The sequence below is a fragment of the Delphinus delphis genome, chromosome 8 (assembly GCF_949987515.2).
Source record: "Delphinus delphis chromosome 8, mDelDel1.2, whole genome shotgun sequence".
Taxonomy (NCBI): domain Eukaryota; kingdom Metazoa; phylum Chordata; class Mammalia; order Artiodactyla; family Delphinidae; genus Delphinus; species Delphinus delphis.
Window position 1 is genome coordinate 74,503,093 of NC_082690.1, and position 15,796 is coordinate 74,518,888.

The window sequence follows — 15,796 nt, forward strand, 5'->3', positions numbered from 1 at the left end:
TAAGGGACTTGACCCTGTTCAGCCTATTTCCTGTTCACTAGAATGTGGAAAATAAGTACAACTGTACCTACTTCAGAGGACTGAAGTGAAGATTAGGTGAGATAAATCCTGGAAGGCATTTAGCAGAATGACTTTGAAAGGGGTTTATAGTAAGTACTCAGTTCAGTGGTAGCTATTGTTACAGTTGTCATGTTTGGTTTTATCCTTCTCCCCATGGGCCATTTCAACCCCATCTTGTTTATGGCAAAGTTGAACAGAGGAAGTGACTTGGGGACTTTTTGCAGCCAAAACTATGTCCTGAACTCCTGATTCTCAGCCCTCTGTGTTTCTACCCAATCCTGCCTTACACTTGTCTCTTCCTTGGCCACAGCTGGGCTTTCTTTCGTGTCTGAAGCAAACCCTGCACCTTCATCAGCGTGGTCGCCATTTTCAGTTATGCTTCCTCCGCTGGTTGAGAGGGCAGCCCATTAGCCATCAGAACTGCATCTCATTCTCACCGACTCCTTCCTTCCACAGCCCCCAGTGGCAGAGCGAGGACTAGAGTGCAATACCCAGACTCACTTTCTCTCTCTGCTACTGACCAGCTGTGTGTGCTTGACCACATGGCTTAGCCTCTCTGGACCTAAATTTACTCCTGTGTTCATTAGGGATAGAAATTCCTGCCCTGTCTGGGAATATTACCTACAAATTCTCTATGATGATGAGGATTACTTCAAATGGTAGTATGAGGAAGTGCTCGATTAGTATGAAGCTGAATATATACATATATCTACGTCTATATCTATATCCGTAGATATATATATGGTTCCCAAGTGTGACAACAGAGGCATTTGTTTGCTTTATTGGCTGGAGTATGCCCAGTTGTCTCATTCCATCCTGTGATTTCACCCCTACCTGTGCCTTCTAGTTCTTCTCAAACATGCACTTTTTGCTTGTTTGGCCCCAGATTGTGCCTATGTAGACTGAATGAGGGGTTTAGGAAACCGTTCTAAATATACCAAAAAGCTTTACCCAAAACAAAAAACCCTCAGATACCAGTAAACAAGGTCACTCAAGGGCAAAGCCACCTCCAGATTTCTGGTCTGCAGATTCTGCCCCTGAATGCTGTAGCACCTTAGGCAGGTTGTTCCACCTCTCTGGGTTTCAGCTGAGTCAGCGGCAGAGAAGGCCTAGATATTCTCCGTGGTGCCTTGTATCTTCAGATTTTTGGAGGTACAGGTATAGGGAGGAAGCTGCGGAGCATGCTTCTGCTGCTCTGGCTTTGTAAGTCTCACAAGCATTCTGTGGTCCAAAAGTATCCCAGCCACGTAACCCGGGCTCTGCCTTGGCTCAGTTTTCTTGAAGGAAGGCCAGCTGCAGTGGTTCAGGCAGCCATATTTAGCTCTGGGTTGATCTGGAAAGCAAGGACTCTTTCTTTGGACCACAGCCTCGCTGTTGCCATTTACAAGTGAGAGGAATGAATTACGGAGAAAAATAATTACCTCCACCCGAAGCCTGCCGGATGCGCTCCTCTCTGCCTGCGGCCCCAAGCCTGTCTTGCGGTATTGCTGAAGGCAGTATCAGTGAATCCATGTGAGTGAGGTAGAGAAATACAAGAGACAGACCTCCATTTCTCAGCAGCCCGAGTCCACGCAGCAGCCCTGTGCAGGCCTCCGGAGCGGGCGTCTGGCAGGTGCTGTGATTGAAGGACGGCTCCGCGCTAGTCACCTCTCTTCCCTCAACTTGGCCTCCAGCGTAATTTCCCCCCTAGTGTCTGTGTCGTGGGGCTAAAGTAACTTACCCCTTTGGACCATTAGGCCGCTAGGTTGGGGCATGAGAGGCCTCTGTTAACATGTGGGCATATTAACACTGAAAGCCATTATTGGCCGTTAACACCTTCAACTGATTTTTTAGGCGCATGGGCCAGATGAGTCATGGATGGAGAAAGAAAGGAGGAAAAGATCTAGAACCTCGGGCGTTGCTGAAGAGGGTGGATCTGAGTGACGGTGCAGGGATAGCCTCAGAGCAATTGGCGCCGTCTAAGAGAGAAGAGGACCAGAAGTGCAAGCCGAGAGCTGTGTGGGTTAGAGGAGGGAGGAAGCCCATCCCGGTGGCTGTCGGGAAATGAGATGGGGCTCCAGGAGAAGATGCTGTTTGAGCTGATCCTGGTGATTTGGATGGGTAGGAGTGGGAAACTTCCTAAACCAAAGGAACTGAATGGGCAGAGACTCTGAGATGGCCAAGTACCACGCAGGCCATGCTTGAGAGAGCCGTGCAGGATTCAGAGTGCGACAGGAGCACCTAAATGAAGGATGGGAGGTCGGAAGCTTTGTTGGGGAGACGGTGTGGAGGCACCAGAGTGGTCGGCTGAGCCGTTGCTGGGATATCTGTGGGCAGGTAGCTTCTGCCAACCGCCGATCCAAGTTGAGTTCACTCCTTGGGTGGTAGGTGAAAGCCGTATAGTACACATGGAAAGTTCTTCCCCAGCCTCCCACCCTCAGACCGCAGGTGAGAGCGCAGCGTGGGGTAGAGGCATTCCACTCCTGGTCAGGGAAGCCGTGCCCCATTAGAAGGTCTGTGATGTCTCAACAGGCATATTTCTGTCTTTCAAACAAGTTGTTGGGAGATTACTAAGAAAATGTCATTAAAGAATCTGGTTTCCAAGAAGAGAAGTCAGCCAGAATACCTAGTCCTGGAAAAGACCATGGTTTAAATTACATGAAAACAGAAAATAAAATGTCTCCATTGGCTGGGGGCAGGAGGGGGTGAGGAGGGTACAAGGATGGTACCCAAAATACCAGTCGCAAACAGAAGAGAGAACACTTTGTAGACATGATAGAAATCAAATGAAGAATCTATGTTTCTGTGGATATGTTTTCTAAACAAGGTTCTAGCACGTGGTCATCTAGAATGAATTTACCGTGGCCAACAGCCAGCATCCTGTGCTCAAAATAATCAGCTCATCTTTTTGCTTATACAAATGGCAGTTGCTAGCAGGATATAAAATATATATGCAACCCAATCTTAACCCTAAGGGAATACATCAGAAAAAAGAAAGGAATAAAATATGCTGGAACAGAGCAGGTAAAAGTTGCCTCTGGGTAATAGAATTATGAGTCACACAGGTTATGGCAGTGAAAATGCTTCTTGACATTTCTCTGTACTTGAAACATATAACTTAGTAATTATGTGTTATTTTGATAGTTGGAGCAGGGGTAGTATATAGAATGGTGTAAGAAAAAAATGTGGTAATAGAGAAATGACTCCCATAGGAAATTATTCCTTACTTGACACTGACCTGTCACCAAACCAGGAAAGGTTGGGTCAAGATGAGGTTAAGTTGCTGCAAGCCTGGTAATGTCCTCTAATGCTGAGTTTCTCCTTCCCTTCCCCTTTTCGGCTCCGTAGTAGCCAACTGTGCAATTCACCTTTTCTATCTTTTCTTTTTTTTAAACAGTTCATGGATCCTCACTCTCCTTGGTTTCCAGCACGTCATCAATTTATTCTACAGTGAGTATAAATCAATGCTGTGTGGCTCTCTGTGTCAAAAATCAAATAGCATGTCTCCTAGAGAGAGTATTTCCATTATAAGGGAATCAATTAATTAGGGAACAAGGGTTGAAATTCACAAACAGTTACTGATGTACCAACCAATAAATCAGGAGCTGACTTTTGTCAAAGTGGCATTGTGCTTCGAGTGGTAACTAGTTAGAATGTGTGAGATGCCTTTTTTGACTTTGTGTCTGCCTCAGTTTCTTTGTCTGTAAAGGAGAAAGGACAGCAGCCCCTACCTTGTGGCATTGTAATGAGAATTAAAGTTATGAATATTACTGTTCACTGCAATATAAATTCCTTGAGGACAAGGACTTTTTTCTGGTTTTATTCCTAGTGCCTAGAACCGGGCCTAGCATATAGTAGGTGTTCAGAAAATACGTTTGCGTGAAATAAGAAAATGCACGTAAAGCAATGAATAGAGTGTATGCGGCACAGAGGAAGCGCTCGTAAATGACAGCTGTCATCAGTGAGAGGTCTACTGAACAAAAGCCAAACAATCAAATATAGTACTGGATTTATTCAGTATGCTTACTTTTTATAGCTCTGTGCATAACTATCTTAAAAACTTTAACTTGGGAATTCCTGTAGGAAAAAAAACATTTGATTAATTAGGAATTGGGAATTCTTTAGCCCTTAATTCCATGGAGGACAGATGTTTTAATAATTCAGTTTTTGGTAATGCCAGGTGTCTCGGCTCTGTAGTGGGACAGACTGTAGATAGCCCCCTGTACGTAAAAGACCATCCCAGAATTAAGCCAGAGAGCCCAGGCCCTGACTGTCTTTCTTAGGCCTATAGTGAGCAAACAGACTTCAGTGGTTGCTGACACGGTCTGATTTGAAGGACCTAGAAACGTTCTCTTCTGCTCCTACCCACCTTGCCCCTCCAATTCCACAGTACCTCTTTCCTCTGCTAGTCATCTTGTCTGAAGTTTTATCAAAGTCCTGGCTTTCATTTTCAAGACTTTATATATGGTAACCTTGGGAAGGGGTTATTTAAGCCGTTATCCAAGAAAGCATAGGGATGGCCTTCTAACGATCAGCTATTGCATCTACTGAGTCCTTTCGTCTAGAATGAAACTCTGTGACATGGGTACCAGACCAGAGGTGGTACTTTTCTGCCTAGATTCACTTCTTCCACGGTATTTACTGGCACCAAGTCTCTGGGCTGAGCCCTGAGGGCGTGGTTTAGGTGGAGAGAGGAGCCTGCTGCCGAAAGAGGAAGCCAGAGGCACAGAGGGCACCGGGGGTGGGAGGGGCGGAGGTGGGCGGGGGGGGACTCTAGTTTCACAGGGTTGGTGCAGTGCAGCCACACCAGACATTTCAGCGCCCAAACCCCATGTTTTCCCAGGGAGTTCCCAGGGTTTCCTGTCAACACACTTTTCATTCAGAAAAGTGAAAAATGGGGGCTGGCCTGCGTCAGCCAGCCTGGGAGGGAAAGAGCACGAGCTCCTCCACCTGTGAGAACTCAGCTGCAGGAAGCCATCACTTGCAGTTCCTGGCTGCTTCCCCTTCGCGCCAACCACTGGGAGTTCTTACAGCTACAGGCCTCTCTTTCAGTAGCTCTTGTTCTAGGTGTGTGGACCTGAAGTTCGTGTTTTCATGAAATTTGAAATTGTCCTTTCTGAGTTGATACAAATTCACAAATTACCAAAGACCTAATAATAATAATTTTTAATTCCATGTTTATCTGGATAGTAGGAGACCCGAGGCCTATTCATAGTTTTTCCCTTACTGTTTGACTTTGGACAAATTACCTTCTTATTCTGGGGGTCTCCGTTTTGCCCTTGGCCTCAGGGAGCTAGGCCAATTGGTCTCTGAGGTCCCTACAACCTCTGACATTCCACTAGTCAGTGAGTCAAAGGTTCCCATGGACTGTTCTTTATATGTGCCTCCTCTGAGAATGTAAGTTGCTTTTGCAGACTTTTTACAAAATACTCTAACCTTTGAATATTTTCATGATGGAGTGGTATGCTAATTCCAAGGAAAACTGCAAGTCTGGCTAGACTCTGCTACCACCAAGCACTGGTGTGTGGTCCCTTATCTATTATTAGCTCCTTGGTGATGATGAAATTCAGAAACAAATGCTCAGGCGCCTTTGTAAATGAAAAGGTAAATAAGTCCGTATTTGTTGTCTAAAAAGAGATCCTTGGAGTCTCTTAAGTTGCCACGAACCCAGACCAAAGAGTCTGCTTAAGGCCAGAGTGTTTTAAAGGCTCTTCTTGGATGATAGTAGGCTTTCTCCCCCCTGAAATCCCTGTAATTCTTAGATATTCAATAATGTTCATTCTGGCTGCAATTTGCCTGTGATTTTAATTCCAAAGGAAAGAAAAGACAGCCTGATGCTAACTAAATACCATGAAGAGGTCGCGGCCGGCCCTCGGGGTAGAAAAACATCGAAGAGGCCACGTGGCCTCAGATTGGCTTTCTTGGTTGGTGGGGAGCAACAGTTGAGTTCCCAGGAGAACTGCCTAGTGGAGAGAGGCCCGGAGCTCCTCTCGGAGTTCCCAGATGTACAGAAGAGCAGCAGCAGCTGGGGCAAGATACAAAACACATGATTTCTCCAGGCTGCTGTTGAGAACAGGATTCCAACCCCAGAGACAGGTGGGCACCGAGACAGACAGTGGCAGCCGCCCAAGGAAGGCTGTTGATAGAAGTGTTTAGAAGTAGGGCTGGTCCTCCGTGGATGGTTCAGCCTGCTAACAGACCTCCATTCGCCTCCCAAATGTTAGATCGCTGTGACGTTATCACCATTCACTTTTCTCCTTTGGATCAGACTCAGAAGCCAGGGCCTTATTTCTGGAAGGCCTCCAGGAGAATGTCGCTATAGTCAGAGCAGGAGAAAGTGCTGGTTAAGATCATAGGCTCTGGAGCCAGACTACCTTGGATCCGATCCCAGTTCTATCACTTATCAGCTGTCGCCATGAGTAAATTATATCAGTACCTTCTGAAAGGGTTGTTATGAGGATTAAATGAATAATGAATGTCAAGTGCTTGGAACCGTCTCTGGCATATAGTAAGTGTTCAATAAAATGCTACTTATTATTACCAGAACGTAAGCAACATAAGATGTGAGGGACTTGATCATGTTCACAGATGTATCCCAGGTTCTTAAAACAGTGCTTGACACGTAGTTAGAAATCAATAAATATCTGATGGTGGCGGGGATGAATTGATGGACAGGCAGACGGAGAGACAAAGAGAGGTGGTTGAATATTATCAGAGAGGGAAGAGTAAGCCCTGAGGACTTCTCCAAACCTTCTCCTGAAAGTGTTTCTTAGATGGGGAGATTGTCCAGCTGTGTGACTTTAGGCAAGATATCTAACCTCTCTGAGCCTCAGATGGAATACAAACCTACTTTGTGGAGTTACTGCAAGGATTAACTGATTTGGCCCCAGTGCACCTAACAATTAGTTACTGCTGTTAGAAGCCAGCCTGGAGGAAGGGCTTTCTGGGGCAGGATCAGGAGTGAGGGCGGTGGGAGCAGCAGGACGTGAAGGGCGGTCAGACAGGAAAGGGCTACCCACCTGTCCCAGCTGTTAGATATCGGGACTGCGGGGCCTAATGAATCATACCCCTCTGCATCCTGAACTAATCGAGAAGTAGAAACCAGATGCTGACTTTTTAAAAGAATGGGTTTATCACTAGTGAAATTGGATTAGGACACACATAGAGGACTCAAGGACAAAATAGGGTCCTTCCTGATTTTCACTCACCTACCTGGCTCCCAAGTCACTGTTCCACCCCAGTGAAGTGCAAATGGTGGGGTGTGGAGAGAAGGGCAGGAACACTTCCAATATTTCCAAGAAAGGGCGTGTTTGCGGAGGCAGTTGGGGAGGGTTGGGGGTTTCTTCATTTATGGACCCCCCACGGGAACCCCAGAAGAGAGAAGGAATAGTTCCCCCTGCTGCAGGTCCCCCCAACCCATGTGGGCTCCCCCTATGGGAAGAGGTAAGTAGCTCGTAGTCTCTGGCCGGCCGACTGCTGTGACACCCCAGACCCAGGGCCCAGTATGGAAGGCTTTGCCGGTAAGAGGGCCTACAGGCTTCGTCTTTACTCCCAGGGTCACAGGTAACTGGGGGACTAGAGATGGAGCAGCAGGAAGGGACAGGCCACCTTCGTCCTTACAACCTGGGGAGTCACCAGGCTGGCTGACAGGGGTTCCCAGCTCCCCCCCCCCCCCCCCCACTTCAGGAACCTTCCTGACCTGCTGCTTCAGTGCCCTAGGGAGATGAGAGGGAGGGATAAAACGGGGCAGAATTAATCTATGAGCCGTCCTCCCTGCCTCCCAGGTAGGATCGCCAGATTACATACAGAATGCCCAGTTAAATTTGAAATCCAGGTAAACAACGTATCATTTTTTACTATAAGTATGTCCCCAATATTGCATGGGACATACTTAAACTAAAAAAAATTCAAACTTAACTGGGTGTTCTGTTTTTTTATTTGCTAAATCTGGCAACTCTGCCCTAGCGTACCCCCTTCTCATCACAGCTTCTCCCTGTCGTCATCTCCACATGGGGACAGGGGGCTCCTCACAACCAAAACAGGAGCGTATTTTCTAATTCTTTCTCATTTCTTAAAATAATGTGCTGTTCGTATTTGGCCTTTCTGATTGGTCATATTAATTGAACCACTTTATCCAGAAAAGTCCATCAGGAAAGAAACTAATAAATCTTTAAGACTGCTGTAAGTGTCCAAATATGGTACTCCCTGTAGGCAGGATTATACTGTTCTTAGCTCCTCAACTGGTCTAATTTCTTCTCTGTTTTTCTTTACAGCCAGAGGAAAAATGCCAGTCAGAGGTAAGGAAGAGTTGGCTAGTTGGATTTCGTCTTTCGCTATTATCAATTATTTCTCCCAGCTCATCCTGTAAGTAGACTCCCAAAGCAAGTAACTCTGTGCCCTGTCGTCTTTAGATTCGCAAACTACGGCGGGAGCTGGATGCCTCCCAGGAGAAGGTTTCTGCTTTGACTACCCAGCTGACAGCAAATGTGAGTACAGACCCAGGGCGGTAGCCATTGCTACCTCTGAGCATTATAGAAGCAGTGTGGTATAATAAAAAGGACATAGACTTTAGCATCGTGAGTGTGAGTGTCAGCTCTGACACTTACTGGCATTGTGCTTTGGGCAAATTCTTTAACTTCTGAGCCTGCCTTTGCTCATCTGTGTGTTGGGGAATGATAATGTTTAGCTCTCAGGGGTGTCATGTGATCAGTACCTGAAATAGATTAAGTGCTCAGAAATGTTCATTTCCCTTTCTCTTCCTGAAAATTTTCATCTTAAGAGAAAAAAAAAAAGTCTAAGTCTCCACAGTAAATAGCTGACTGCTCTGTAATGATAATATACACAAGTACGTGTTCAGGAGGCACTGCCAACTGGCGTTCAATTCAGCAACCGTTTGAGTGCCAACTATGCCCTGGGTACTGTGGGTTCAACAGCAAAGCAGGCACAATCACTGTCATCTTAGTGTTCTTTGTCTGGTACAGCAGAGAGACAAAACAGTTTTGCTATAACATGATAGCTGTTGTGATAGCAATAAAGGGTGAAGGTTGCGGGAATATATAGGAGGAGCACCTAGATCAGTCTTGGTGGGGCTGGAAGAAGTCAGGAAAGGCTTCCTAGAGAAGGTGACATCTGATGAATGCTGTGTAGGGGAGGATGCATGGGAAGGACAGCATTCTAACCAAAGAGTAATTCGTGCAAAAGCCCACGGTGCATTTGGAAGCTATAAATAGCTCAGTGTAATTAGAATCTATGGCTTGGATGTGGGGAAGAGGCTGGGGTGGAGGGGGGAAGGAAGTGGAAAGGAGGGAGGCATTGAAGAAAGGCAAGGGTCAGGCCACATCATGGAGGCTCTCAGCTGTTAGGTGGTTAAGTCAGCTTCCTGACTGTGGTGTGGTTATAGGATGTGAGGGGTCAGAGTAGAGGCAGAGATCTCCTACCCCATCAGATCAGTCTATAAAGGAGCCCGCAGAGCCGTGAGTTGGCGAGGGCTGAGGCTCAGAAGGCAGAGCCTGAGGTTTTGGAAGGTGCTGAGATGCCTCAGAGGCAGGGCTTCCTGCTTGGGAGCGCACAACCCAGCTTGAGATCACATATCCGTGTGTGTGAGCCTGTCAGAAAGCCACCTGCGTGACTCCCAGCATGCTGTTAAAATGAAAAGTAACTTCAAAAGCTTGTCTTCTTTGGACCAGGGAGGTAATTAATATTTATCTGCAGCTTTTGCCCACATAATTCCTGGCTTGAGCCTGAGTCTACTCAAGGAAACTTGCCATTTCACTTTAAAGTCTGCACATGAAGTACCTAGCACAGTGCTTGACCTTGATTATAGGCTCAATAATTGGTAACTACCCGTAACTATTCATTCTCCCGAGCTCTCTTAACATTTCTGGAAATCTTTGGGGTTTTTTTCAAAACAATATACTAGGCTACTGTGTGTGTTTTTTTTTTTTTGGTTTTTTTTTTTGCGGTACGCGGGCCTCTCACTGCTGTGGTCTCTCCTGTTGCGGAGCACAGGCTCTGGACGCGCAGGCTCAGCGGCCATGGCTCACGGGCCCAGCCGCTCCATGGCATGTGGGATCTTCCCGTACCGGGGCACGAACCCGTGTCCCCTGCACCGGCATGCGGACTCTCAACCACTGCACCACCAGGGAAGCCCTACTGTGTGTTTTATAATCCTTTATTTTCTTGACTTCTTCCTCCATCGGTAACTCTATCCAAAGAAGACCAGAAATTGATGTTAGATCTGAAATTTGAGGCTTAGAGCCTAGTTAAGACGGCAGAGGTATTCTTCTGTGGGTAGTCTTCATCTCAGTAACCAGATGCGTGCATTCGAATCCAGCACCTACCCCAGACCCGGTGAGCCAGGGGTCTCCTCGAAACATGTGAGGTTTGACAGCAAGTGATTTGGAGCCACTCCCCTAGTTAAGAATTACAGGGCTCCCCTGGTGGCGCAGTGGTTGAGAGTCCGCCTGCCGATGCAGGGGACACGGGTTCGTGCCCCGGTCCGGGAAGATCCCACATGCCGCGGAGCGGCTGAGTCCGTGAGCCATGGCCGCTGAGCCTGCGCGTCCGGAGCCTGTGCTCCGCAACGGGAGAGGCCACGACAGTGAGAGACCCGCGTACCGCAAAAAAAAAAAAAAAAAAAAAGAATTACGGCTGCCAATGGCTGCCCCTTACTAATGAAAAAATAGTAAGTAATTTACTTATCAATGAACTTGGATGAATTCCTCCAGTGACCTCATGCTTCCCCAAGGGACCTTACATTGGGCCATTTGGAACTGACCTCTCTGATCGAGAAGAATGAGATCTCTCACATAGTATTATTTCAGAAGTACGTTTTGCTCTTCACAAAAGCTATTGAATCCAGTATTGTTTTCTTTTTTTTCTTTTCTTTTTTAAAATTAATTAATTTATTTTTGGCTGCGTTGGGTCTTCGTTGCTGCGCACAGACTTTGTCTAGTTGCGGTGAGCAGGGGCTAGTCTTCGTTGTGGTGCGCAGGCTTCTCATTGCTGTGGCTTCTCTTGTTGCAGAGCACGGGCTCTAGGCGCATGGGCTTCAGTAGTTGTGGCACGTGGGCTCAGTAGTTGTGGCACACGGGCTTAGTTGCTCCGTGGCATGTGGGATCATCCCGGACCAGGGCTCGAACCTGTGTCCCCCGCATTGGCAGGCGGTTTCTTAACCACTGAGCCACCAGGGAAGTCCCAGTATTGTTTTAAAGTAAACATTTAGTCTTGCCACACACTGCCAGCAGTGCTAACGTGTTTTACTGTCTGCCATCTTTCTTGCAGGCCAAGCTGTGTTTGTTTTTCTAGGACAAACTACTCAAAGCCACCTTCTCTGAGTGTTTTTATACCACTTGTGTTTGTTTTCCTGGGAATACGAGATTGCTGCTTGCTGAGAAGGCTGTTGTGCGGCTCTAAACCAGCCTCCTGGCCCATATTTTCATAATCGAGATCGTGACACAAAGTCAGTCCTTTTGCTCACCAGCAAAATGCAATCCTCTGGTTCTTCAGAGCAAATGTGGTTCCTTCTTGAGTTGCAAAAACACTCTCTTGATAGCAGTCTTCATGGGGTCAGGTTTTTGCTTTTGTTTTTAACTGAAGAGAAATTTTGAGTGCCCACAAATAGAATCTTGGGACAATCAAACGAGAATTGAAGTAAATGGAAATTCTGTCATTTAAATGTGACCTTGTCATTCCTTTGAAATGCAAGGGTAGCAGTCATTCTTTCTCACATCCATGTCCTGGCTTCATTCACTTTGTGAGTGTCTCGAATTGGTTGGCTTTTGTTCTGCCACATTGTCCCCGTCAAACTAAAGCATATCTCTTTATTTTAAAATGCAAAGGCATTTTCTCAATTTTTAATAAAGAGAGAGCATGCAATCAGAAAGAAGCTGGCCAGTCCACTTAACATTTCTATCTCAAGTGCCCTTGCTCCCTGGCCGATGGAAAAGAGACTCAGCACTTGATCCTAGAGATGTCTTATCCTCCATCTCCCTGTTTGATGAAGTCCAGTAACCGAGGCCTCTCACTCACCCGTCACGTCTCTCCTCAGACTGAAATGTCCACTGACCCTGACCCTCCTCACAGCACAGGGTGACGGCTCCCCTCCCACCCTTGTCTTCTTCACTCTGTGCATCAGTCACCTTTTCCTCTAGAAGTTTCCAGAACCATCAGATCTCACTTCTCCCAAGACTCAAGTATCTTGCTGGTCCTTCTGATTCCTCCTGTGACCTTCTGTGTATCGACCCACCCCGCTCCTAGAACCCTTTCTTGATGTCTCCACACCTGTGTTCTCATAGAATCTTTTGTCACTTTCTCAGTCCCAAACCCCTTCCTTTCCCTGCAGACTCTAGTCATTCCTGTGTTTTGCAATTCCTTATCAGTTTATAGGTCATTTTCAACTATATTGTTTCATTCAGTGCTCACAATCACCCTGGGAGGGACATAGATATTGCTTCCATTTTACAGATGAAGAAACTGAGGCCAGTAGGATTAGATGAGTTGTCCATTCTTTATTCTTGGTTTTAACAATATTATCAGGATCCTAGGTCAACTAACTAATATTTCACCTGCTGCTCTGTGGAAGAAGGAAAAAGGCTTAGTGTTGGGGGACAGAATGGCATCTTGGCCTTGAAGAGGGTTTCAGAGAAAGGGGCAGATAGGGAAGCCTCACATTTCTCAATTCTATGGTATATATTTTTTTCATGTTTTTCACATCCCTGAAAATTGGATGCATATTTCAACTATAATTGGCAGCATTTTGAAAACTGTCTTTGTAAAATGTAAAATAATGGTGTGTCTGATGCTGTCTTCTAACAGGGATACCAAAGTGCAGGGGAGCCCCAGGGAAAGTCATAACTCCAGGGAAAACAGTGGGCAGGTTCTCTAAGGAGGTAGCAGATGGGCCTTTCGGTGGCTTTTCTATTAACCAGGATTATAACAAGCAACATCTGCCAACCACTTTGTTCATTTATCCTACGAACACGCTCAACGTGAGGCTCTACTATGAGCTTGGTGCTTGGGGAACAAAAGGTCGTCCTGCCGTGAAGTGGAGACTGGCGTCAATCAGCAATCACAGGAGCGTGTGTGTGTTTGCCTGTGACACCACAGTGCGGTCCAGTGTGCTTGTGAGAGTGAATAGGAGGGAACCAACCCAATCTGGGGGTGTCTTGAAGGCATGCGCTGAGGTCTGTTGAGAAGGATGGGTAAAAATCAGTTAGGGAGGCAGTTGGGAGAAGAGCATTCCAGGCAGCGGGGAGAGCATGCAGAAAGGCCCTAAGGTGGGAAGAAGCACGGGGCGTGAAGGACGTGAAAGTCTAGAGTAACTGGATCCCAGAGAGTGGTGCGAGGTGGAGCTCAAGAGGCTGAAGAAGTCGACGGGTTAACCCAGGTGGCTCCATTTGGATTTCTGTCTTTGAGACCTGGCACCCTTCAGGCACTCCTACCTTGCAAGATAATGTAACTGAAGGGAAATGTGTCTTTCCCCTCCAGGCTCACCTTGTGGCGGCCTTTGAGCAGAGTCTTGGAAACATGACAATCAGGCTCCAGAGCTTAACCATGACGGCCGAGCAGAAGGTAAAGCAGAAAGAAGGCTTCTTCCCTCCCTGCTTGGAATTAACAACAAACCTAAGAACATTATTCTGTTTTATTCCAGAGAGTTGTATAGGTTTTAGTGTGCTTGTTGGACTGTTGGAATTGAATCTAAAAGAATAGGTCTGCTGAGTGAAAATATGACCTAGATGGAGTGGCAGTTAACTGCATCGGCAACGGATCTGAGTCCTATTCCTTCTGCGTTGATGTACCCACATGTGCCTGTTAAAAACTGATTCAACCTAATGTTTGAGACAAAGGTTTCCTGCAACTCCTCCATTCTCTACCCTCCTCTAAGCTGACGCTAAGTTGTACTTCAGCTGAACTCGGTACAAAATGATTTGGGGATGACCACTGTTTTTTTCTATTCCTCAGGATTCAGAACTGAATGAGTTAAGAAAAACCATTGAGCTGCTGAAGAAACAGAACGCAGCTGCCCAGGCGGCCATTAATGGGGTAATTAACACCCCAGAGCTCAACTGCAAAGGTAAAGGGAGAGAAACAGCCTCAAACCAGCGACCTGCCTGCCCTTAGGAACCCTCCCTTGACAATATATGATGCAACCTCCCTGCCCGAGGGTGGGTGTCCATGTCAGTCGGACAGGTCCTAGAAGGCACTTAATCCAGTTGCTTCCAGCCTCTAGGAAAACAGCTATTCCAGCTCATCTTCTTCTCTGATGTATCTCAAAATGGAAGAAAATATATCTCTGTTGGCAAAGTGTCAAAGTATTTCATAGCCTTAACTTCACTAATGCTTTGATATTTACATGGACCTGGGACAGCCTGAAATGGGATCGTCTCTCATTTGTCCCAGAAAATATTCTAGAAGGATTGCTTTGTCCTTGTGTATCTCACTTGGGTGGTGGGGGGAGATATGGGCATGAGGAGGAGTTACGTCCAGAAAATGCTGTTAAGAGAACCGATAGAAAAGTAATGGTGAGAGTTAACATTTATGGAACATTCACCATGTTCTAAGCACTGTGCTCAGTGTGTACCTGATCTCATTGTTCCATTTTCTCTCCACAACACGCTTACTCGTGCAATGCTGGTCCTCCACACTGTACTGAGGGGAGTACTGAATTTTAGAGGCGAGAGTCCCATCCAGAGTGTGAGAAACAGAAATGGGACGAGAACCCAAGTCTGCCCCTGAAACCAGTGCTCTTAAAGACCGGGCTGTCAGGGTCGTTCTGTGATTGTGAGGAACACTGCCTGCAAACTTTATTTTGGTCCCACTACCGTTCTGGGCAGTGTTATTTCTGGTACCACTGTTATCTCAAACGTCAGACCTCCTGGGAAAGCGAGCCTAGAGGTGACGTGGGAAGGATTGGCAAGAGCTGGCCAGGCAGAGCAGAGGGAGAAGAGCATCCCAGGAAGAGAGAATGGCACCTGTAAGGTGGTGAGAGGACATGGGCTTGGCATGTCCAAGGGCATGAAAGAAGGCTGGTGCGGGAGGAGCGGGGAGAGCAAAGGAGGGACGCTCACGACACAGATGACTGTTGCCGCCACTCACAGACGCATTTTAGCTCAAAAGAGTGAGTGTGGGGGGTTCTCTAAGCCTCCCCTGACTTCTGTTTTGTAAAGTGGAGAGAGCCCTCCTTTAATTGACCAAAGAGGGCGTGGCACTCAGCTACACAAGGACCTTAAAACCAGCATCGCAGGGGGCTTCCCTGGTGGCGCAGTGGTTGAGAGTTCGCCTTCAGGGTACACGGGTTCGGGCCCCGGTCCGGGAGGATGCCGCGGAGCGGCTGGGCCCGTGAGCCATGGCCGCTGAGCCTGCGCGTCTGGAGCCTGTGCTCCACGATGGGAGAGGCCACAACAGTGAGAGGCCTGTGTACCACAAAAAAAAAAAAAAAATTTTAATTAAAAAAAAACCCAGCATTGCAGAACAGAAGGTGATGTCTAATGGGAAATAGCTCCTAGTCCTTGGGTGTGTGGATTTAGGTGTAAATCCTGGGGCAAAGGAAGGGGCTCCAGTCAGCAGCTCCTGATGTCCTGCCTTGGGTCTCCAGGAAATGGTACCTCCCAGTCCGCAGACCTCCGTATCCGCAGACAGCACTCCTCCGACAGCGTCTCCAGCATCAACAGTGCCACCAGTCACTCCAGCGTGGGCAGCAACATAGAGAGTGATTCAAAGAAGAAGAAGAGAAAGAATTGGGTAAGTGTGCATCCAA

The 15,796-nt window shown here is 47.0% G+C and overlaps 1 protein-coding gene across 1 annotated transcript in view; it reads left to right on the forward strand.

Annotated features, from left to right (window-relative positions):
* NAV2 (neuron navigator 2) overlaps nt 1-15,796 on the forward strand; it is a 401,022-nt gene that overhangs the window by 347,235 nt on the left and 37,991 nt on the right. Inside the window, exons 22-27 of the mRNA XM_060019685.1 lie at nt 3,437-3,489; nt 8,313-8,336; nt 8,451-8,525; nt 13,528-13,611; nt 14,002-14,113; nt 15,635-15,780. Of these exons, the coding sequence (XP_059875668.1) occupies nt 3,437-3,489; nt 8,313-8,336; nt 8,451-8,525; nt 13,528-13,611; nt 14,002-14,113; nt 15,635-15,780 (494 nt within the window). The remainder of the gene's footprint in view (nt 1-3,436; nt 3,490-8,312; nt 8,337-8,450; nt 8,526-13,527; nt 13,612-14,001; nt 14,114-15,634; nt 15,781-15,796) is intronic.